Source organism: Oncorhynchus gorbuscha, linkage group LG21 (genome assembly GCF_021184085.1).
Source record: "Oncorhynchus gorbuscha isolate QuinsamMale2020 ecotype Even-year linkage group LG21, OgorEven_v1.0, whole genome shotgun sequence".
Classification (NCBI taxonomy): Eukaryota; Metazoa; Chordata; class Actinopteri; order Salmoniformes; family Salmonidae; genus Oncorhynchus; species Oncorhynchus gorbuscha.
The window spans coordinates 4,939,343-4,964,869 of NC_060193.1; the positions used below are offsets into that span (position 1 = coordinate 4,939,343).

Sequence of the window (25,527 nt, forward strand, 5' to 3'; positions counted from 1 at the left end):
CTCTCTCTCTCTCTCTCTGCCTCTCTCTCTCTCTCTCTCTCTCTCTCTGCCTCTCTCTCTCTCTCCTCTCTCTCTCTCTCTCTCTCTCTCTCTCTCTCTCTCTCTCTCTCTGCCTCTCTCTCTCTGCCCCTCTCTCTCTCTCTGCCTCTCTCTCTCTCTGCCTCTCTCTCTGCCTCTCTCTCTCTCTCTCTCTCTCTCTCTCTCTCTCTCTAGAGACATCCGTTTCATTGAGGTTGTGGAGAATGTGTGTCAGAGGCTCTCTGGCTACAACCTACACAAGGAGAGAGAGGGCAGCAACCGCTTTGCCAAGGTCAGTACGTGTGTGTCAGAGGTTCTCTGCGTAAAGACAAGGACACACACATCAATAGTTGTTAACTAGACACAGATCATCTCTCCCACTCTTTCTGCCTCCCTCTTCTCTCTCTCCCTCTCCTTTCCCCCTCCCTTTTCCCCCTCTCTCTCCCCCTCCGTCTCCATCTCCTCCCCTCTCTCTCCCGATCTCTCTCCCCCTCCGTCTCCATCTCCTCCTCTCTCTCTCCCCCCGATCTCTCTCCCCCTCCGTCTCCATCTCCTCCTCTCTCTCCCGATCTCTCTCCCCCTCCGTCTCCATCTCCTCCCCTCTCTCTCCCGATCTCTCTCCCCCTCCGTCTCCATCTCCTCCCCTCTCTCTCCCGATCTCTCTCCCCTCCGTCTCCATCTCCTCCCCTCTCTCTCCCGATCTCTCTCCCCCTCCGTCTCCATCTCTCTCCTCAGGGTATGTCAGAGACCTTCTCTACCCTCCATGGGCTGGTCCATAAAGGGGTCAAGGTCGTCATGGATATCCCCTATGAACTTTGGAACGAAACCTCTGCAGAGGTCGCTGACCTCAAGAAACAGGTGAGGATCAATTGACCAATTAAAACTAATTAATTTATTAGAAACGGTATTCCCAAACATATCAACTGTCTTCTGTTTTCTTTTCAAATGTGTGTGTGTGTGTGTGTGTGTGTGTGTGTGTGTGTGTGTGTGTGTGTGTGTGTGTGTGTGTGTGTGTGTGTGTGTGTGTGTGTGTGTGTGTGTGTGTGTGTGTGTGTGTGTGTGTGTGTGTGTGTGTGTGTGTGTGTGTGTGTCTCTCTCTCTGTCTCAGTGTGATGTTATGGTAGAGAAGTACGAGGAGGTTATAGAGGACTGGTACAAAGGCAGTCAGGAGGAAGACCTCACCACGTACCTCTGTGAGAAACACGTTCTGAAGGGGCAAGATGCCGGTAATACACACACACACACAGATAACACACACTCACACAGATAACACACACTCACACAGATAACACACACTCACACTCACAGATAATACACACACACACTCACACTCACAGATAATACACACACACAGATAACACACACTCACACAGATAACACACACACACACTCACAGATAACACACACTCACACTCACAGATAATACACACACACTCACACTCACAGATAACACACACACACACTCACACTCACACTGATAGATAACACACACACACTCACAGATAACACACACTCACAGATAACACACACACACATATAACACACACAGAGATAACACACACACACACTCACACACACAGATAACACACACACACACACACACTGATAGATAACACACACACACACACTCACAGATAACACTCACTCACAGATAACACACACGCACTCACAGATAACACACACGCACTCACAGATAACACACACACAGATAACACACACACAGATAACACACACACAGATAACACACACACAGATAACACACACTCAGATAACACACACGCACTCACAGATAACACACACACAGATAACACACACACAGATAACACACACACAGATAACACACACACAGATAACACACACACATTGTAACTTATTTGATCGTTTTGAATGTCTTAGTTATTAGAATTCTGGTTGAATGACTCTTGTCCTCTTCCTCTCCCCCTCTTCTCCAGCCTGTCTGAAAGAGGAGTACTCTAAGAAGAAAGGAGATGCGGCAGCCATCGCTGAGGACAAGAAGAAGAAAAAGAAGAAGGGAACGAAGAGCAAAGACCTGGGAGGAGGAGGAGGGGGAGTGAGGGCGGCAGGCAGGAAGGAGAGAAGACGATGAAGAAAAAGAAGAAAGAGAAGGTGAAGAAGAAGAAGAAGAAGGGGAGGGGAAAGGCCGTATCAGCTGAGAAGGAGAGGGATGGCGTCTCGTCGGATGAAGACATTCAGAAAAAGGTGGCTCTGCCTGGGAAGAACACAGAGCTGTGAGACCCTGGAGGAATGGAGCCCTGGGTCAATTCCCAAAATGGCACACTATTCCCTACATAGCGCACTACTCCCTTGGTCAAAAGTAGTTCATCCAATAGGGAATAGGATGCCGGTTTGGGACGCAGGCCTAGAACCAGGGGACTGGGATGACTGATCGGGGCATAAAGGAGACATATGCATCTCTGTCTCTTTCCACTTTCCTTCTAATTTTCCTACCAGTGATTATTTGATTTGTAGTCCCCCCCCCCTTCAGTGATTATTTGATTTGTAGTCCCCCCTTATTTGATTTGTAGTCAGTGATTATTTGATTTGTAGTCCCCCCCCCCTGATTATTTGATTTGTAGTCCCCCCAGTGATTATTTGATTTGTAGTCCCCCCAGTGATTATTTGATTTGTAGTCCCCCAGTGATTATTTGATTTGTAGTCCCCCCAGTGATTATTTGATTTGTAGTCCCCCCCAGTGATTATTTGATTTGTAGTCCCCCCCCACAGTGATTATTTGATTTGTAGTCCCCCCCCAGTGATTATTTGATTTGTAGTCCCCCCCAGTGATTATTTGATTTGTAGTCCCCCCTTCAGTGATTATTTGATTTGTAGTCCCCCCAGTGATTATTTGATTTGTAGTCCCCCCTTCAGTGATTATTTGATTTGTAGTCCCCCAGTGATTATTTGATTTGTAGTCCCCCCCTTCAGTGATTATTTGATTTGTAGTCCCCACCCCCCAGTGATTATTTGATTTGTAGTCCCCCCCCAGTGATTATTTGATTTGTAGTCCCCCTCAGTGATTATTTGATTTGTAGTCCCCCCGTGATTATTTGATTTGCCCCCCCCAGTGATTATTTGATTTGTAGTCCCCACCCCCAGTGATTATTTGATTTGCAGTCCCCCCCAGTGATTATTTGATTTGCCCCCCCAGAACCCTTATTTGACTCTTGGTGGTTCTGAATGGTTTTATTGACAATACTACTGAATCTATGGTCTCGTGTGTGTGTGTGTGTGTGTGTGTGTGTGTGTGTGTGTGTGTGTGTGTGTGTGTGTGTGTGTGTGTGTGTGTGTGTGTGTGTGTGTGTGTGTGTGTGTGTGTGTGTGTGTGTGTGTGTGTGTGTGTGTGTGTGTGTGCGTGTGTTTTTGCCTCATGCTTTGGTTACACGTGTTCAACAAATGTTTTTGATACAAATAATAATAATAATATTGTATTCTAATGGGGAGGAACATTACAGGCCTCTATTGACTAGCCCTCGACTGACTGGCCTCTATTGACTAGCCCTCGACTGACTGGCCTCTATTGACTAGCCCTCGACTGACTGGCCTCTATTGACTAGCTCTCAACATTACAGGCCTCTATTGACTAGCTCTCAACATTACAGGCCTCTATTGACTAGCTCTCAACATTACAGGCCTCTATTGACTAGCTCTCAACATTACAGGCCTCTATTGACTAGCTCTCGACTGACTGGCCTCTATTGACTAGCCCTCGACTGACTGGCCTCTATTGACTAGCTCTCGACTGACTAGCCTCTATTGACTAGCTCTCGACTGACAGGCCTCTATTGACTAGCTCTCGACTGACTAGCCTCTATTGACTAGCCCTCGACTGACTGGCCTCTATTGACTAGCTCTCAACATTACAGCCTCTATTGACTAGCCCTCGACTGACTGGCCTCTATTGACTAGCTCTCGACTGACTAGCCTCTATTGACTAGCCCTCGACTGACAGGCCTCTATTGACTAGCTCTCAACATTACAGGCCTCTATTGACTAGCTCTCGACTGACAGGCCTCTATTGACTAGCTCTCGACTGACAGGCCTCTATTGACTAGCTCTCAACATTACAGGCCTCTATTGACTAGCTCTCAACATTACAGGCCTCTATTGACTAGCTCTCAACATTACAGGCCTCTATTGACTAGCTCTCAACATTACAGGCCTCTATTGACTAGCTCTCAACATTACAGGCCTCTATTGACTAGCTCTCAACATTACAAGGCCTCTATTGACTAGCTCTCGACTGACAAGCCTCTATTGACTAGCTCTCAACATTACAGGCCTCTATTGACTAGCTCTCGACTGACTGGCCTCTATTGACTAGCTCTCGACTGACTAGCCTCTATTGACTAGCTCTCGACTGACAGGCCTCTATTGACTAGCTCTCAACATTACAGGCCTCTATTGACTAGCTCTCGACTGACAGGCCTCTATTGACTAGCTCTCGACTGACAGGCCTCTATTGACTAGCTCTCAACATTACAGGCCTCTATTGACTAGCTCTCGACTGACAGGCCTCTATTGACTAGCTCTCGACTGACAGGCCTCTATTGACTAGCTCTCAACATTACAGGCCTCTATTGACTAGCTCTCGACTGACAGGCCTCTATTGACTAGCTCTCGACTGACAGGCCTCTATTGACTAGCTCTCAACATTACAGGCCTCTATTGACTAGCTCTCAACATTACAAGGCCTCTATTGACTAGCTCTCGACTGACAAGCCTCTATTGACTAGCTCTCAACATTACAGGCCTCTATTGACTAGCTCTCGACTGACTGGCCTCTATTGACTAGCCCTCGACTGACAGGCCTCTATTGACTAGCCCTCGACTGACAGGCCTCTATTGACTAGCCCTCGACTGACTGGCCTCTATTGACTAGCTCTCGACTGACTAGCCTCTATTGACTAGCCCTCGACTGACTGGCCTCTATTGACTAGCTCTCGACTGACTGGCCTCTATTGACTAGCTCTCGACTGACAGGCCTCTATTGACTAGCTCTCAACATTACAGGCCTCTATTGACTAGCTCTCGACTGACAGGCCTCTATTGACTAGCTCTCGACTGACAGGCCTCTATTGACTAGCTCTCAATATTACAGGCCTCTATTGACTAGCTCTCAACATTACAGGCCTCTATTGACTAGCTCTCAACATTACAGGCCTCTATTGACTAGCTCTCAACATTACAGGCCTCTATTGACTAGCTCTCAACATTACAAGGCCTCTATTGACTAGCTCTCGACTGACAAGCCTCTATTGACTAGCTCTCAACATTACAGGCCTCTATTGACTAGCTCTCGACTGACAGGCCTCTATTGACTAGCTCTCGACTGACAGGCCTCTATTGACTAGCTCTCAACATTACAGGCCTCTATTGACTAGCTCTCAACATTACAGGCCTCTATTGACTAGCTCTCAACATTACAGGCCTCTATTGACTAGCTCTCGACTGACAAGCCTCTATTGACTAGCTCTCAACATTACAGGCCTCTATTGACTAGCTCTCGACTGACAGGCCTCTATTGACTAGCTCTCGACTGACAGGCCTCTATTGACTACCTCTCAACATTACAGGCCTCTATTGACTAGCTCTCAACTGACAGGCCTCTATTGACTAGCTCTCAACATTACAGGCCTCTATTGACTAGCTCTCAACATTACAGGCCTCTATTGACTAGCTCTCAACATTACAGGCCTCTATTGACTAGCTCTCGACTGACAGGCCTCTATTGACTAGCTCTCGACTGACAGGCCTCTATTGACTAGCACTCAACATTACAGGCCTCTATTGACTAGCTCTCAACATTACAGGCCTCTATTGACTAGCTCTCAACATTACAAGGCCTCTATTGACTAGCTCTCGACTGACAAGCCTCTATTGACTAGCTCTCAACATTACAGGCCTCTATTGACTAGCTCTCGACTGACAGGCCTCTATTGACTAGCTCTCGACTGACAGGCCTCTATTGACTAGCTCTCAATATTACAGGCCTCTATTGACTAGCTCTCGACTGACAGGCCTCTATTGACTAGCTCTCGACTGACAGGCCTCTATTGACTAGCTCTCAACATTACAGGCCTCTATTGACTAGCTCTCAACATTACAGGCCTCTATTGACTAGCTCTCAACATTACAAGGCCTCTATTGACTAGCTCTCGACTGACAAGCCTCTATTGACTAGCTCTCAACATTACAGGCCTCTATTGACTAGCTCTCGACTGACAGGCCTCTATTGACTAGCTCTCGACTGACAGGCCTCTATTGACTAGCTCTCAACATTACAGGCCTCTATTGACTAGCTCTCAACTGACAGGCCTCTATTGACTAGCTCTCGACTGACAGGCCTCTATTGACTAGCTCTCGACTGACTAGCCTCTATTGACTAGCCCTCGACTGACTGGCCTCTATTGACTAGCTCTCGACTGACTAGCCTCTATTGACTAGCTCTCGACTGACAGGCCTCTATTGACTAGCTCTCAACATTACAGGCCTCTATTGACTAGCTCTCGACTGACAAGCCTCTATTGACTAGCTCTCGACTGACAGGCCTCTATTGACTAGCTCTCAATATTACAGGCCTCTATTGACTAGCTCTCAACATTACAGGCCTCTATTGACTAGCTCTCAACATTACAGGCCTCTATTGACTAGCTCTCAACATTACAGGCCTCTATTGACTAGCTCTCAACATTACAAGGCCTCTATTGACTAGCTCTCGACTGACAAGCCTCTATTGACTAGCTCTCAACATTACAGGCCTCTATTGACTAGCTCTCGACTGACAGGCCTCTATTGACTAGCTCTCGACTGACAGGCCTCTATTGACTAGCTCTCAACATTACAGGCCTCTATTGACTAGCTCTCAACATTACAGGCCTCTATTGACTAGCTCTCAACATTACAAGGCCTCTATTGACTAGCTCTCGACTGACAAGCCTCTATTGACTAGCTCTCAACATTACAGGCCTCTATTGACTAGCTCTCGACTGACAGGCCTCTATTGACTAGCTCTCGACTGACAGGCCTCTATTGACTAGCTCTCAACATTACAGGCCTCTATTGACTAGCTCTCAACTGACAGGCCTCTATTGACTAGCTCTCAACATTACAGGCCTCTATTGACTAGCTCTCAACATTACAGGCCTCTATTGACTAGCTCTCAACATTACAGGCCTCTATTGACTAGCTCTCGACTGACAGGCCTCTATTGACTAGCTCTCGACTGACAGGCCTCTATTGACTAGCTCTCAACATTACAGGCCTCTATTGACTAGCTCTCAACATTACAGGCCTCTATTGACTAGCTCTCAACATTACAAGGCCTCTATTGACTAGCTCTCGACTGACAAGCCTCTATTGACTAGCTCTCAACATTACAGGCCTCTATTGACTAGCTCTCGACTGACAGGCCTCTATTGACTAGCTCTCGACTGACAGGCCTCTATTGACTAGCTCTCAACATTACAGGCCTCTATTGACTAGCTCTCGACTGACAGGCCTCTATTGACTAGCTCTCGACTGACAGGCCTCTATTGACTAGCTCTCAACATTACAGGCCTCTATTGACTAGCTCTCAACATTACAGGCCTCTATTGACTAGCTCTCAACATTACAAGGCCTCTATTGACTAGCTCTCGACTGACAAGCCTCTATTGACTAGCTCTCAACATTACAGGCCTCTATTGACTAGCTCTCGACTGACAGGCCTCTATTGACTAGCTCTCGACTGACAGGCCTCTATTGACTAGCTCTCAACATTACAGGCCTCTATTGACTAGCTCTCAACTGACAGGCCTCTATTGACTAGCTCTCGACTGACAGGCCTCTATTGACTAGCTCTCGACTGACAGGCCTCTATTGACTAGCTCTCAACATTACAGGCCTCTATTGACTAGCTCTCAACATTACAGGCCTCTATTGACTAGCTCTCAACTGACAGGCCTCTATCGGCAAGCTCTCGACTGACTGGCCTCTATCGGCAAGCTCTCGACTGACAGGCCTCTATCGGCAAGCTCTCGACTGACAGGCCTCTATCGGCAAGCTCTCGACTGACAGGCCTCTATCGGCAAGCTCTCGACTGACAGGCCTCTATTGACTAGCTCTCGACTGACAGGCCTCTATTGACTAGCTCTCAACATTACAGGCCTCTATTGACTAGCTCTCGACTGACAAGCTCTCGACTGACAAGCTCTCGACTGACTGGCCTCTATTGACTAGCTCTCGACTGACTGGCCTCTATTGACAAGCTCTCGACTGAAAGAAGGAGTTCTAGGTTAATCATTTTTTACAGACAACCGGTCATGAAGTGAAGCAACAGATCTTTTTTATTTTCAATATAAATATACTGTATATCAAAGAAAATTAGACTTTTTACGAAAACAGTATATTTATTTTATATTTTAAATGTAGAATAACCCTTATTATTTTATTCAAGCCTCATTGATTTGTCTTTAATTTGTCCTTTCATTTTTGTTGTAGTAGTCTGCTGAATTCTTGTTTATTTTTGTAGTGTTTAAGATTGTTGTTTTTCTCGGTCAGTGACTCAGCTGAGACTATTTATACTGTACAAAAATATAAACGCAACATAAAACAATACTTTACTGAGTTACAGTTCATATATGGAAATCAGTCAATTTAAATAAATTAATTAGGCACTAATCAGGGGATTTCACGTGACTGAGCAGGGGCACAGCAATGGCTGGGCCTGGGAGAGCATAGGCCCACCCACTTGGGAGCCAAGCCCACCCACTGTGGAGCAAGGCCCACCCACTTGGGAGACAGGCCCACCCACTGTGGAGCCAGGCCCGGCCACTGTGGAGCCAGGCCCACCCACTTGGGAGCCAGGCCCACCCACTTGGGAGCCAGGCCCACCCACTTGGGAGCCAGGCCCACCCACTTGGGAGCCAGGCCCACCCACTTGGGAGCCAGGCCCACCCACTTGGGAGCCAGGCCCAGCCACTGTGGAGCCAGGCCCAGCCACTGTGGAGCCAGGCCCAGCCACTTGGGAGCCAGGCCCACCCACTTGGGAGCCAGGCCCACCCACTTGGGAGCCAGGCCCAGCCAATCAGAATTTGTTTTTCAACATATGGGCTTTATTACAGACAGAAATACTCCTCAGTTTCATCAGCTGTCCAGGTGGCTGGTCTCAGATGATCCCTCAGGTGACGAAGCTGGATGTGGAGGTCCTGGGCTGGTGTGGTTACACGTGTTCTGCGGTTGTGAGGCCGGTTGGAAGTACTGCCAAATTCTCTAAAACGACATTGGAGGAGGCTTATAATAGAGAAATGGACGTTAAATTATCTGGCAACAGCTCTGGTGGACATTCCTGGAGTCAGCATCCCAATTGATTGCTCTTTCAAAACTTGAGACATCTGTGGCATTGTGTTGTGTGACAAAACATTTTAGAGTGGCCATTTATTGTCCCCCAGCACAAGGTGCACCTATGTAACGACCATGCTGTTTTAATCAGCTTCTTGATATGCAACACCTATCAGGTGGATGGATTATCTTGGCAAAGAAGAAATGCTCACTAACAGGGATGTAAACACATTTGTGATGAAAAGAAAAATACACTTTTTGTGCGTCTGGAACATTTCTGGAATCTTCTATTTCAGCTAATGGAACATGGGACCAACACTTTGCATGTTATATTTAGTTTATATTTTTGGTCAGTGTATATATTGCTTACTGTGTGCGTGCGTGTGTGTGTGTGTGTGTGTGTGTGTGTGTGTGTGTGTGTGTGTGTGTGTGTGTGTGTGTGTGTGTGTGTGTGTGTGTGTGTGTGTGTGTGTGTGTGTGTGTGTGTGTGTGTGTGTGTGTGTGTGTGTGTGTGTGTGTGGTTTTTAAGACCTTGTGTGGTAATGTTGTCAGGATTGTTGAGTGAGGGAAAGATGTTAGCTGTGGGTCTTGGTGAAACAGCAAGGTGTGTCAATAAAATCACTGCTGTTGAAATCCTGTCTTTCAATTAGTCTCATTAATAAATGGTTCTAAAAAATATTTTATAAACTGGGTAGTTCGAGGTCCTGATTGGCTTACAGCTGTGATTTATCAGACCGTATACCACGGGTATGACAAAACATTTATTCTTACTGCTCTAATTACGTTGGTAACCAGTTTATAATGGCAATACGGCACCTCGGGGTTTGTGGTGAATGGCTAATATAAGGGCTGAGGTGAGAGGGGGTGTGGTTTATGGCCAATATAAGGGCTGAGACCAAAGGGGGTGTGGTTTATGGCCAATATAAGGGCTGAAACCAGAGGGGGTGTGGTTTATGGCCAATATAAGGGCTGAGGCCAGAGGGGGTGTGGTTTATGGCCAATATAAGGGCTGAGGTGAGAGGGGGTGTGGTTTATGGCCAATAAAGGGCTGAGACCAGAGGGGTGTGGTTTATGGCCAATATAAGGGCTGAGGCCAGAGGGGGTGTGGTTTATGGCCAATATAAGGGCTGAGGTGAGAGGGGGTGTGGTTTATGGCCAATATAAGGGCTGAAACCAGAGGGGGTGTGGTTTATGGCCAATATAAGGGCTGAGACCAGAGGGGGTGTGGTTTATGGCCAATATAAGGGCTGAGACCAGAGGGGGTGTGGTTTATGGCCAATATAAGGGCTGAGGCCAGAGGGGGTGTGGTTTATGGCCAATATAAGGGCTGAGGTGAGAGGGGGTGTGGTTTATCGCTAATATAAGGGCTGAGGTGAGAAGGGGTGTGGTTTATGGCTAATATAAGGGCTGAAACCAGAGGGGGTGTGGTTTATGGCCAATATAAGGGCTGAGGCCAGAGGGGGTGTGGTTTATGGCCAATATAAGGGCTGAGGTGAGAGGGGGTGGTTTATCGCTAATATAAGGGCTGAGGTGAGAAGGGGTGTGGTTTATGGCTAATATAAGGGCTTAGGTGAGAGGGGCTGTGGTTTATGGCCAATATAAGGGCTGAGGTGAGAGGGGGTGTGGTTTATGGCCAATAAAAGGGCTGAGGCCAGAGGGGTTTGTGGTGTATGGCTAATATAGCCATCACTCTGGTTGTAATTCCGATGGTGGCAACCAGAGGGCAGCAGTGTATGTGCAAAGTTTCAGACTGATCCAATGAAGCATTCTGTTCAAAATGCTTGGTTGGCAGGTAGCCTAGTGGTTAAAGTGTTGGGCCACTAAATGAAATGTTTATAGATCAAATCCCTGAGCTGACAAGGTAAAAATCTGTCATGCTTCTTCCTCTTTATTCCTCAGAGTGAGGTGTATATTTAGCGTTTTGCAACAAAACCTGATTATTTGTCTCTGAAATTAAACCCATGTAGTGATAGATTATAACACATATAATTTAACAACTATAACAAAAACACACCAATCATTTAGTGGGTTAGAAGTTGGTCTGCCTGGATACGTTTTTTAAATTAAACAATAGCTAATTTACCAAAATGTATAGCGTTTTGGAATGAAACTCATATAAATATATAAATATACATTCACCCACCTGTGGTGCTGTGCACCTTGCATATGACTTTTCCCATAGCTGTTTAAGTTCTTAACTGACTTGCCTAGTTTAAATCAACTAAATAAAGATTAAATAAATAAATAAATGATAAACTTGGTAAATTATTCTGTGAATTTGGTGTTGATGTAGGGCTAGGGTTCCCCCATCTGGCGAAAAATAGTTACTACAAGTTCCTCCAATCAACGACTGTTTTCAGTGGGTCTATGACGTTGTTCGGATGAAATAGTCGAATGCGCATGCGCAAATCATTTAGCGTCCTTGGAGCCGCCTGGAGAGAAAGTTCAATCATCTACTCTGGTTTTTTTTGTTTAAAAAAAAAAAATGTTTTATTCATAATACAAAAATCAGCTTACATTGATTGCTACATCAAACATGTTTAACAAAACACAGGTTTTAACAAGAAAATACTCAAACGTTCAAAAAATATCAATAAAATAACACAAAAAATAAACAATTTTAGTTTCATGATTCAGGAAGATGTTATTCCTGTTGTTATTCACTAGGTTTAATGTTTTAATAAGATCATTAAATTCAATTAGAAAAATATGTAATTTTGGTATAGAGTGTGTATGGAATTTTTGTTGGTGTATGTAGTATTTGGCAACAAGAATAAACAAATTAACAATCATTTCAATGGTCTTGTTATCATTGCAATAGTAACATATTATATCTTTCATGTCAAAAACATGGGCAGTGTTCATAATGGTAAATAAGTACTTTGCAAGGTTTTCACAAAATTCAGACACAAATTTACATTCAAAGAACAAGTGAGTCAGATTCTCACCTTCTTCTTCACAGAAAACGCAGATATCATCAATAGCTACACATTTGGACATCATAGAAAATTACATGGATTAATCTCATGTAAAATGTTAAAGTGCTCTTCCTTAGCGTTGTTTGGTATACAGTATTTGTAAGGTCTTAACCAGGCATTTTTCAGGAATAAGCATGTTCCAGAAAAACTTTCCTCTCGGTGTAAGTTGTGAATGAAGAATTTGTCTTATATATTTATTACAACAAGATCTCTCAAGTAAGCCCACGCTTTCCAATCTGAGTTCTGGATAAACTTTAATGATCATTCCCAAAATGAAGATGACTTTTCATTAGTTAGACCCCTGGGAACGGCTCTGACCACAGATATAAACTCTCTGATGTGTTGGAAACTCTTTCAATGTTTTATAAATTGTTAATATGTGAGAATATTACCCTTGTTGTCAAAAACATAAAGAACAAAGTCAATATCAGCTGGGCTTGACAATCTGGACCACGTTCAAGGTACTAAACGACATCATAACCACCATCGATAAAAGACAGTACTGTGCAGCTGTCTTCATCGACCTTGCCAAGGCTTTCGACTCTGTCAATCACCAGATTCCTATCGGCAGACTCAGTAGCCTCGGTTTTTCGGATGACTGCCTTACCTGGTTCACCAATTACTTTGCAGACAGAGTTCAGTGTGTCAAATCGGAGGGCATGCTGTCCGGTCCTCTGGCACTCTCTATGGGGGTGCCACAGGGTTCAATTCTCGGGCCGATTCTTTTCTCTGTATATATCAATGATGTTGCTCTTGCTGCGAGCAATTCCCTGATCCACCTCTACGCAGACGACACCATTCTATATACTTTCGGCCCATCATTGGACACTGTGCTATCTAACCTCCAAACGAGCTTCAATGCCATACAACACTCCTTCCGTGGCCTCCAACTGCTCTTAAACTCTAGTAAAACCAAATGCATGCTTTTCAACCGATCGCTGCCTGCACCCGCATGCCCGACTAGCATCACCACCCTGGATGGTTCCGACCTTGAATATGTGGACATCTATAAGTACCTAGGTGTCTGGCTAGACTGCAAACTCTCCTTCCAGACTCATATCAAACATCTCCAATCGAAAATCAAATCAAGAGTCGGCTTTCTATTCCGCAACAAAGCCTCCTTCACTCACGCCGCCAAGCTTACCCTAGTAAAACTGACTATCCTACCGATCCTCGACTTCGGCGATGTCATCTACAAAATGGCTTCCAACACTCTACTCAGCAAACTGGATGCAGTCTATCACAGTGCCATCCGTTTTGTCACTAAAGCACCTTATACCACCCACCACTGTGACTTGTATGCTCTAGTCGGCTGGCCCTCGCTACATATTCTTCGCCAGACCCACTGGCTCCAGGTCATCTACAAGTCTATGCTAGGTAAAGCTCCGCCTTATCTCAGTTCACTGGTCACGATGGCAACACCCATCCGTAGCACGCGCTCCAGCAGGTGTATCTCACTGATCATCCCTAAAGCCAACACCTCATTTGGCCGCCTTTCGTTCCAGTACTCTGCAACCTGTGACTGGAACGAATTTCAAAAATCGCTGAAGTTGGAGACTTTTATCTCCCTCACCAACTTCAAACATCAGCTATCTGAGCAGCTAACCGATCGCTGCAGCTGTACATAGTCTATTGGTAAATAGCCCACCCATTTTTACCTACCTCATCCCCATACTGTTTTTATTTATTTACTTTTCTGCTCTTTTGCACACCAATATCTCTACCTGTACATGACCATCTGATCATTTATCACTCCAGTGTTAATCTGCAAAATTGTAATTATTCGCATACCTCCTCATGCCTTTTGCACACAATGTATATAGACTCCCCCTTTTTTCTACTGTGTTATTGACTTGTTAATTGTTTACTCCATGTGTAACTCTGTGTTGTCTGCTCACACTGCTATGCTTTATCTTGGCCAGGTCGCAGTTGCAAATGAGAACTTGTTCTCAACTAGCCTACCTGGATAAATAAAGGTGAAATAAAAAATATAAAAAATAAAATAAAAATATTCCTCTCATTTTATTTTATTTATTATTTTACCTTTATTTTACAAGGCAAGTCAGTTAAGAACAATTTCTTATTTTCAATGACGGCCTAAGAACAGTGGGTTAACTGCCTGATCAGGGCCAGAACGACAGATTTGTACCTTGTGAGCTCGGGGGGTTTGAACTAACCACTAGGCTACCCTGCCGCCCCATTAAAGCTTGTTGGTGAAACCTAGCTAATTTAGCAGGTCATCTTTCAGGAATATAATTACATTTCAGTAAAAATTGAAGACCTAATTTATTAAACATCCAATCAACTACTCTGTTTTTATTTTTATTTTTATTAACAACAAATCAATACATAAAGCACATGAGGGAACACAAGCATACATAGATTACAAACAATAGACAATCGAGCTAGGGGCGGGGCTGTGGGGGGGCGGGGGCGGGGCTGTGGGGGGGGGGGGCTAGGGGGTACAATATCACATTACAATTACACAAGGACCTTAAGGGACATGCACATACTTACAATTCTAACAGCTTTTTTGTTAGTAGAGCATTTAACCGTCTTAAAATACAGTTCAATTTCTTTTTGTAGGATACGAAAATGTGGTTTTCTGTTTGTAAATTTACATTTGTGTATATGAAATTTGGCCAAAAGAATAATGAAATTAATTACATAAAAATGATTCCGCTTATTTCTATTGTATGTAAAGAATCCAAACAGTACATCTCTCCACAATAGTGTAAAATCTTCATAAATGTGTTCAATTATAAACCTACTGATGTCTTGCCACAGTTTTCTTACACGCATACAATGCCAAAAAAAGATGCACAACTGTTTCTGGGTGGTCATTACAAAAGGAGCAATTTGAGTTGATGTTTTCCTTTGTAACGGCGTTCGTCTGTTGAAGGAAGAGAGTCGGACCGAAATGCAGCGTGTTTGTTACTCATGATCTTTAAAGATAAGTCCCTCTGTAGCCATTGATTCAGCCATAAAGATAGAGCACCATATGTTACTCAGCCTTGATTTCTACCTTTTAAAGATAAGTCCCTCTGTAGCCATTGATTTAGCCATAAAGATAGAGCACCATATGTTAGTCTAGAGATACCTTCAGCCTTGGTTATTGGGACTCTACCTTTTAAAGATAAGTCCCTCTGTAGCCATTGATTCAGCCATAAAGATAGAGCACCATATGTTAGTCTAGAGATACCTTCAGCCTTGATACTCTACCTTTTAAAGATAAGTCCCTCTGTAGCCATTGATTTAGCCATAAAGATAGGTTATTTAGTCTAGGACTTCTAGCCTTTTTAACTCTACCTTTTAAAGATAAGTCCCTCTGTAGCCATTGATTTAGCCATAAAGATAGAGTGGCCGTATGTTAGTCTAGAGATACCTTCAGCCTTGGTTATTAGGACTCTACCCTTTAAAGATAAGTCCTTGGCCATTGATTTAGTTTCTTCTGAATAAGAGGGTTCAAATTTAGTAAGCCTTTTAAATGATAAATATGTCCCTCTGTGTCAGCCAATTGATTTTCTCAGAAATAGACCATAAAGATAGAGTGGCCATAAAGATAGAGTGGCCTTTACCAGTATGTTAGTCTAGAGATACCTTCAGCCTAATAAATGCTTTATAGTAATATGAAGCTGACGCAGTTTCTTTAAGGGTTCTTTAGTAAGCAGACTTTCCTTTGTAATAAATCAAAAGGATTGTATCATGTGTGGTATCATCAGCCAGCTGGCTTAAGAAATATGTCTGTTCCTCATGAAGCCAGACTGTGTTTCATCAATGATTGCATCCAGAACTTCTTTAATTCTTTTTGCAAGTAGTGAGGCTAATATCTTATAGTCATTATTAAGAAGACAAATTGGACGCCAGTTATCGATGAGCAGCACTTCTTTTTTAGGCTTAGGTATCAGTGTTATTAACCCCTGACTCATTGTAGGAGGGAGAACATTGTTTTTAATAATATATAATATAATAATAATTTAATACTCTCTAAAAAGACTTCGAATAGGAAGGGAGCTACTTGTTCAGAAAATAATTTGTAAAATTCTGATGTAATTCCATCAACACCTGGTGATTTATTGTTCTTTAGATGTTTGATAGACTCTATAATCTCTTCAACTTTGATGGGTTCATCACACTGTTTAGATTCTATATCACTGATAGAGTGAACATTATTCAGTGAGTTAAAAAACATATCTCTGGATTCCTGACAGTACGTAGAGCTATACAATTTTCTGTAAAAATTGCTGCAGTATTTAGCGATTAATTTTTGGTCATCTGTAATAACACCATCAATCTTTAACTTATGGATAGTGTTATTTTTAGAGTGAAATTTCTCAAGTCTGAAGAAATAGGATGAATTCTGTTCTCCCTCCTCAATCCATTTTTTTCTAGATCTAATAAAGGCTCCTTCTGCTTTTAATTTATATATATTATCCAGTTTATTTTGTAACTCAATTAGTTCCATCTTCTCCTCCCCCGAGAAGCCGGCTGGGGACCTCAGAGAAAGGGAAGTTATCTTAATGATCACCTTGTCCTCCTCAGCTCTTCTGGTCTTAGCAAGATCACTACCATATTTTCTAAGATATTTGGACACCTCAAATTTAAAGAGCTCCCAGTTCTTGCAATAAGATTTTTCTTCACAAGCCCTTTCCCAAAAGTGTGAGAGCAGATCTTTAACCTCAAATGTAACTATATCATTATTTAATAATGAGCTATTTAGCTTCCAGTAGGATAATCTACCAAGGTTCATATCAGGGGTAAATATTTTGATATCAATGTAAATAGCCTTATGGTCTGTGAGGGGAGTAGTACAAATATTTGTAGTAACACACTCACTATCAATACATTTGGATATAAGCCAAAAATCTATTCTGGATTGTCTGGAGCCTGTTTTGTTAGTGAATGATCTGTCGGCCGGAAACCTCTCTCTCCATATATCAGTAAGATCAAACTTTTCCATAAAAAGTATTAAACCCAAATTCTGATTGGTTGGCCTACCTGGGGGCCATCTATCAGTTGAGTTATCTATTGTAATGTTAAAGTCCCCTCCTATCAATAATAACGAATTGGGAAATGTAGATAACCAATGAAGTATATGTTTCTCTATAGTTTCAAGCAACTCATCATTCTCATGTTTGGTGTTGTACCCGTAGAAGTTTACAGTAATGAGTGTAATGTCATTGTAACTGATCACAAGACAAATAAAGTGACCAAAGGGGTCACATTCCGAGTGTAGAATATTACCACCAAAGGTATTTTTCATTGTAGTGACACCAGCAGAGCGTTCAGATCCATGGGAAAGCCAAATATCGTTGCCCCACTGTGACCTCCAGAAGTTGGCATCAGCAGAAATTGAGTGAGACTCTTGAAAAAAGCAAAAATCTGTTCGAAATTGTTTAGCAAATAAAAATAAGGCCTTGCGCTTCACACTGTTTCGTAACCCCCTAGCATTAAGAGATAATATAGACAAAGACAAAACAACAAAGATTATATAAAAGTATAAACTGTAGTAGGATGAGTCAAAGACGTAGGAGCAGTGAACGTAAACGATAAGGAACCGAGATCTGCACCATTTAAGTCGATTTAAAGTGAAAATAGCTTATTCCATAACCTTTGAAATTCAACTCAACTGGAAATTATGTTCAAGACCAAACCAAGGGTTCTTGTAGTAAGAGAGACTAAAAACCCTCTTTAGTGGAATCAGGAACTATTCTGAGAAATAAAACAAATAATAATTTAAATAAAAGGGTACCTACTATTTTAAGTACATATACATATGAAAACTGATCATAAAATAATTGAATAACAAAATGTTTTACATATAAAACGTTCCTAAGACCTTTTTTTGGAAATAAGTATTAATAACTAAATAGAACAATAACCGTGTAAAGTCAAAGCAGACCTGTATGCCATTTAAAACAGTATCTTAGTTACTGTATACATAAAACATAAATTCAGCTTTCAATCTTCTTCGTAAGTTTATAAACAAAATAGGACTTCTGATCATACAAGAACAAACTAATGAATTGAAATATCTGAGTATTCCTTTAAAATAGTCACCTGATACTTGTTAGGTAAACAACATAAGGAAAATGAGAATACCATGGCTGAAATCATCAACCTGTTCCTTCTGGTGAGATTTTAGGGAGGAATATGGATTTCTGAACAGTTGATGAAACCTAAGTAAGCAGACTTCCCCTCACTTCGACGTTTCGACCATCCAATCAACTACTCTGTTTTCATTGGGTTAGGTCTATGACGTTGTTCGGGTGAGATAGTCGAATGCGCATGCGCAAATTGCCAGTCAAGAGCGTCCGTGGATTCGCTTTTGGAGAGAAAAAGACAAGTACGACATTTCTCCATAGAAAATAACAGAAGGTATGTAACAAAAACCCTATTTCACAAGACAGAAGAGATGAGTTGTTGTTCGTATGTGTGATTTTAAAACGGACAATACCGCTGGCTGGAAGTAGAAACTCGGGTTTGTGTCCTCTGTCGCATGCGGCGCTTAATGCAACACGATACAAGGAAATACAAAATGGAGGGCTGATGTTTTTCGTAAAGTCTAAGACGCGAAAGGCAGCTGTGATCAATCACGTCTTAGGGTGACCACATTTTAAATGCCCAAATGCGGGACATTCCGTAGGACAGTGTAGCCTAGATACAGATATATATATATATTGTGTGCAGCACCCCTCCCCTTCCAAAACACAGCCCCTGTTCATGGTGTAACTCAAGAGAAAGAGGCGAAGCGAGATGTTTCTCCACAGATAGAAGAATGAGACAGATAATTTCACCGGATGTAATGTGAAGTTGTATAAATGTGAAGCATCCGCTTGGCGTTTTTTCTCTCACTCTTACCAAATATGGTAGTGAGAGGAAGCGCAGTGGGAGAAGGAGGAACCAGGTGGATTTGGGCCGATATTCTTCACATTTTGGCATCGATGAAACATTTAATCTCAACACAGTTTTCTGTTACGAACAGACTATGTTTTGTAGACGTTTTAAAAAAAAAAAAAAGCTTTTGTCAAAGGTTTAAATGTTTGATTGTTTGAGTGTTTAATTAAGGTGATTTGAGTTATTGCACCTCAGAGTAGGCGTTCCCTAACGGCGAATGAGCTGGAATGAGCCAATAGGATCTCTAGCTTGTTCTGCCCACAATGACTAATGTGTTTCCATTGGAAACGAAAGGCAGTGGGATATCAGGCTATGCTATTCAATTTGGATCTGTAATGTTGAAATGTTACTCATTTTTAGCATTATGTGATCTTCCAAGACATTTATTCAGCTTTGATCTAACTTTATGGGACTCCCAATCAAAACAAGGTTGTGATACAGCCCAGGATTCGAACCAGGGTCTGTAGTGACTCCTCTAGCACTGAGACGCAGTGCCTTAGACAGCTGCACCTCTCGGGATCCCAGTGATCGTCCTTATCACAGCCTAACCAAAAAACAATCTTCCGGTTTTCTGTGAAATCTCTATGATTTTTTAATATGCATTACAAAACTTCCTTCTGGATGGGGGGGGGACTGGCTGTCGTATGCACATGATTGTTTGGCTAGCAATGCTAGCTAGCTAATATTTTGCAGCCTGTAAAGTGTGGGACTAGCCACTACATTTCTGTTAGCTAGCTAATAGTTTGCATATGTCAGAGTTTTCTAATTATTTGTGAATTTGTATTGATATCCTCTCTAAGTTGTGAGTTGTAACACGAGCTAATCAGCCATCTGGCTCGGTGGCTAGCTTCTTGCACCTTGTGGTGTGCACATGACCAATGAACGAGCAGATGCTGTTTATGTCAAATGAGGACACTGCTCAGGCTAGCCTGGCGCATGCTGGCCGAGTCTTTACCCGGATACTGCAACCGGGGCGGCAGGGCAGCCTGGTGGTTAGCGTGTTGGACTAGTAACTGAAAGGTTGCAAGTTCAAATCCCCGAGCTGACAAGGTACAAATCTGTCGTTCTGCCCCTGAACGGACAGATATACCCACTGTTCCAAGGCCGTTATTGAAAATAAGAATATGTTCTTAACTGACTTGCCTAGTTAAATAAAGGTTAAAAATGAAATGTAAAAAAAAATCTGTCGCCAGGACGACCAAGTCCAAACACTGTTTTTTCCCCCTAAGAACATTTATCAAATGACACATCTTTTAGCTCCACGTTTGTTAGTTTTTTTGCCTTTTTATATTTAGTAGACAATTCAATGTTAGTCCCCGTCCCCATGGTAACATGGCGTTAGTCCCCGTGGTAACATGGTGTTAGTCCCCGTCCCCGTGGTAACATGGCGTTAGTCCCCGTGGTAACATGGCTTTAGTCCCCGTGGTATAACATGGCGTTAGTCCCCGTGGTAACATGGCGTTAGTCCCCGTGGTATAACATGGCGTCAGTCCCCGTGGTATAACATGGCGTTAGTCCCCGTGGTATAACATGGCGTTAGTCCCCGTGGTATAACATGGCGTTAGTCCCCGTGGTATAACATGGCGTTAGTCCCCGTGGTATAACATGGCGTTAGTCCCCGTGGTATAACATGGCGTTAGTCCCCGTGGTATAACATGGCGTTAGTCCCCGTGGTATAACATGTGGTATAACATGGCGTTAGTCCCGTGGTATAACATGGCGTTAGTCCCCGTGGTATAACATGGCGTTAGTCCCCGTGGTAAACATGGCGTTAGTCCCCCCGTGGTATAACATGGCGTTAGTCCCCCCCGTGTATAACATGGTATAACATGGCGTTAGTCCCCGTTGTATAACATGGCGTTAGTCCCCGTGGTAACATGGCGTTAGTCCCCGTGGTATAACATGTCGTTAGTCCCCGTGGTATAACATGGCTTTAGTCCCCGTGGTATAACATGGCGTTAGTCCCCGTGGTATAACATGGCTTTAGTCCCCGTGGTATAACATGGCGTTAGTCCCCGTGGTAACATGGCGTTAGTCCCCGTGGTATAACATGGCGTTAGTCCCCGTGGTAACATGGCGTCAGTCCCCGTGGTAACATGGCGTCAGTCCCCGTGGTATAACATGGCGTCAGTCCCCGTGGTAACATGGCATCAGTCCCCGTGGTAACATGGCGTTAGTGCCCGTGGTGACATGGCGTTAGTCCCCGTCCCCGTGGTAACCTCGCAGACAATCCATTTAGACCAGATGTTTGAAATGTTTGCTCTTTCTCAGCTATTAAAAGGTGGCTATTTAAGAGACTGCGTTTTGTAGGAGGTTTGACGGAGTGTGTTTCCCACCATTTTAATATGTTGCTGTTATAGAAGTTGTTGGTTTCATTGCTTAATGATGATGATGACGATAATAATAAAATGTTTGCTGCTGAAATATTTAGGTTTTCCAACAGGAAATGTTTTTTTTTTTAAGCTGCTTGCAATCTTGCAAATTTCACAAAAGCAGTGCATGGAGTTTGTAAAATAATGTTGTATGTTTTTCACGATGACTACTTCTCCCCCTCCTGTCTGTTCCCTGTTTGCTTGCTGTTTTTCTTTCCTCCAGTGAAGATGCAGGAACTGTCTTCTTCTGCTCTGACCTAACCAACAGAACCCTGATGATGTTCTAGAAGCTGTTCTAGAACAGTTTGACACACAACTGATGTGAAAAGTGTTTCAGTGTGGAATAGACTTGAAACTGACCAAACCGATCAATCACAGAAATCCAGTCTGCTTTCCAGTTTGATTACTACTGTCCATAGACCTGTCCCAGGGCGAGCCAGAGAGAAGACCAACCAGTAACCCTCCTGTGTGTTTCTCCTCTCCAACTCTTTCAGCTTTGCGTTGCTATTGGATCGTTGCGCTGCTCCCCTTTCCAGCCCGCTGAATCCGATTGGAGGGCTGGGAGTTGGGATCCCGCCCCTGCAGCTCCTCTTAGGCCACGCCTCCCTGCAGCTGGCCCAGCTCGTTACCGCTGCAACCTCCACTTCTGCCACCGACCCCCCCCACCACCCTCCACTCACCTCCATCAACCTCCTCACAGCAGCAGCTACCGTCAATAACATGTCCCGTCCCCTATATAACCCCTTAGGGGATCAGTACTCTTCACAGGCCCAGAGATCTGCCGCCCAGATGGGGCAGTACGGACTCACACAATCCCAGGTCGGAAGGGACCCTCTGGGGGCCTCCCGCCTTGGTCTGGGGTCTGGTGGTGGTGGTTCCTCCGGCCAGGGAGGCATGATGTCCTCGATGGTGGCCCAGCAGATGGGGTATGACCCGGGGCAGAGATCGACCGGCATGACCCCGGAGATGGAGACCTCCATAGACCACCACATCCGCGGGGCCAGAGAGGAGGTGAGGCTGCTCAGCAAGTTGATGCAGCAGAATAAGAACCAGCAGGTCTCACTGGACGCCCAAGACCTTCGCCTAAGTCGTGACCCCATGGACGAGCTCTCGTCTGGGGGAGGACTGGGAGGTTACACCCCTGGCCGGACCTCCAGCGACCAGCAAAGTTCCATGGACCCCTGGTCTGGCTTCCAGACCCAGTCTGCTTCCTCCAAACTCTTCTCCTCCACCCTTCCTCAGTACCAAAGCCAAACCTCTGGGTTTGGAGGTGCGGGAGTGCTGGGGTCCACCTCCAGAGGTTCCGAGGCCCCCATGAGCGCCTCGTCCGCAGCCTCTCGTCCAGCCCGGTACACGTCTGAGTCCGCCAGCAGCATCCTGGCGAGTTTCGGGTTGTCCAACGAAGACCTGGAGCTCCTCAGCCACTACCCAGACGATCAACTGACCCCAGAGAACCTGCCCTTCATCCTCAGAGACATCCGCATCCGTAAGGCCAATAGAACTATGGATGTGGACCCTCGGCCCAAGGTAGGCGGTGGACCTGGCCCAGGATCCGACCACGGTGGTGGAGGACAGAGCAAAGTGATCGATTACGAACATTCTCGTGCTACTAAATACGACAGTTATGATGATGGCGATAATAGCCAACCCGATAATTACAGCTCGCACAATCCGCTCCCGAAAGAGAAGCCAAAATATGACATGGTCAGAGACTCGCTGAGCGGGTACGCCGGCCATTCCATGACCTCCGACCTTTCCAAGCAGCGTACCCAACAGCAGCACATCCACAGCCCTGCGGTCCAGAGCCCCATCCCCATGACAGATGTGGGCTCTCGCATCGGCCTTCCTCAACCTTCCAGCCAACCCCAGCAGAACCTCAAAACCCACGGCTCATCCTCTAAAGCAGAATCCAAGCCCATGAACATCCCTGTCCGCAGCGGAGACCAAGGACTCAACCGACTCCTGGCGTCCCAGAATCAAAGAAACGCTCGGGGCCACGCTCAGCCCCGGTCTGGCCTGGTGGTTCTTGGTGGTGGAGGTGGGATCGGAATTCCAGGACTCAGGGTTGGAGGTGTCCCGGTCGGGGTTCCTCCTCCCACGACACCCCCCATTTGGCCTTCCATATTCCCCATCATGAACCCGTCAATCCCACCTCCTGGTCATGTCCCGGTGACTTTTCCTCCGCCCCGGATTGGTCCGATGCCCTCCATGCACCAGCAGATGAACCTACCTCCCCCGATGATGATGATGACGAAGAGGTTACCAACCCCGACCATGATGAGCGATTACTCCGCAGCTTCTCCCAGATTCTTTCCTCATACCTGTTCTCTCTGTAACATAGAATGTGCCCAGCTAAAGGTGAGTTAGTTTTTCTGTTGCCATTCCTGTCTTGACCTGGATTCTAAATACTGTTTGAGATTGTTATACTTTGAGCACTGGTTGATTTTTCTTTCCTGGAAGGCCAAAATACAATTTTTATGTTTATGTTTCTACCTGGTATCCCATGTCTGTTTCAGTCCCGGATAATAGACCAGGTGTTTTAGCCCTCCAGAAACGCCTCCAGCTGTTTCAGTTTCAGGGGTTCAATCAAGTACATATAAAGTATTTGAAATCTCAAATAGTATTTGAACCCAGTTCTGAACCTCTCCATTCTGATTGTGTGCCTTTAAAAGAAATATATATATATATTGTTGAACCTCATGTTGTAACTCAAGACTTTTGCTTCTTGTTGCGATCATGTATTTCACGGTGAGTTGAGACGTTCTAAAAGGAAAATCATTAAATAAAAGAGAAAAGCTTATTTTATTTTTTGTATAAAAAAATATTTTCTCCTCGGAATATGAAGACATCGAATCCTGGACTGAATTCAACATTATTCTTCGTTATTGAAAATTGTGTAATGTCACAAGATTAAAAAAAAAAATATTTCTTTTTTCTTTTTAAACCTTGAAATATTGTCATTTGTTTGTAAAGAATAAGACATTCCGTTATAAAATGCAGTTTTATTTGTGACTTTCGATGACCGGGATTTGTCTTGAGGAGGACGAGTGCTCGAAGACGATACAACCAACGACAAGATGAGAAGCTGCCAGAGAACAACCATCAATCAATCAACCAACCAATCAAATGTATTTTTGAAGCCCTTCATTAATCAGCTGATGTCACAGTGCTGTCCAGAAACCAGGAAGTTTAGGCTCCATCTCTAGACATCGACCGTTGTGAATTAATGGACTATTTAATCTTAATGTTTTTTTTACTCAAACCCTGATATCATTGTTTTATACCCTTGTGTTTAAACCAGTGACACAACACACTACTTACTGCCTTTTAATTTTCTTTAAATATACAATTGATTTAGTCATTTTGGGAAGTACGTTGTTTTTTGGGAAGAAGATGGCTGCTGAGAGGATCCGTTCCAGAGAAGAACCCTGGAAGATTCCAGATGCTGCCATTTTTTTTTCTCTCCAGCATCAGACTTTTTCCATGTCGTTAATCTTTTTCTTGGTAGAACAGAGAGCCTATTTTTACCATGTTATTTTTTTCCCCCAACATTGTATAAATCAACTCCTGCTATGAAAGCAGAAAGAAATTGGACTGTTGAAAAATTGTATTGAACGTGCTTGATTTAGAGGAGTTATTGGGGGGTTATTGGTGATGTTGAGAGGTGAGGAGGAGGATGATGATGAAGATCCAGACTGATTGTCTCTGTTTGCTGTTTTGATCAACAGAACTGGATTGAGCATCAAAACACCGGTCTCCACCTTGAGAATTGCCGTCTACTCAGGAAATCGTGAGTCTTCTTCCCTCTTTTATATTTCACTTCTCTCTTTTCTCAGATCCCCCCCCCCCCCTCAATCCCTTGTATCCTCCCCCCTCATCTCCTCCTCAAAAAACCCACTGGAGGGCCTCCCGGGTGGAGCAGT

The 25,527-nt window shown here is 44.1% G+C and overlaps 2 protein-coding genes across 2 annotated transcripts in view; both read left to right on the forward strand.

Moving 5' to 3' along the window:
* cnpy3 (canopy FGF signaling regulator 3) overlaps nucleotides 1–2,543 on the forward strand; it is a 5,942-nt gene extending 3,399 nt beyond the window's left edge. Inside the window, exons 3-6 of the mRNA XM_046319688.1 lie at nucleotides 214–310; nucleotides 754–876; nucleotides 1,127–1,244; nucleotides 1,971–2,543. Coding sequence (XP_046175644.1) covers nucleotides 214–310; nucleotides 754–876; nucleotides 1,127–1,244; nucleotides 1,971–2,125 — 493 coding nt within the window. The 3' untranslated portion in view covers nucleotides 2,126–2,543. The remainder of the gene's footprint in view (nucleotides 1–213; nucleotides 311–753; nucleotides 877–1,126; nucleotides 1,245–1,970) is intronic.
* A 16,067-nt stretch (nucleotides 2,544–18,610) lies between these two features.
* The window catches only part of LOC124007815 (zinc finger protein 638-like), a 47,053-nt gene continuing 40,136 nt past the window's right edge, over nucleotides 18,611–25,527 (forward strand). Inside the window, exons 1-3 of the mRNA XM_046318590.1 lie at nucleotides 18,611–18,713; nucleotides 22,099–23,962; nucleotides 25,333–25,394. Of these exons, the coding sequence (XP_046174546.1) occupies nucleotides 22,325–23,962; nucleotides 25,333–25,394 (1,700 nt within the window). The 5' untranslated portion in view covers nucleotides 18,611–18,713; nucleotides 22,099–22,324. The remainder of the gene's footprint in view (nucleotides 18,714–22,098; nucleotides 23,963–25,332; nucleotides 25,395–25,527) is intronic.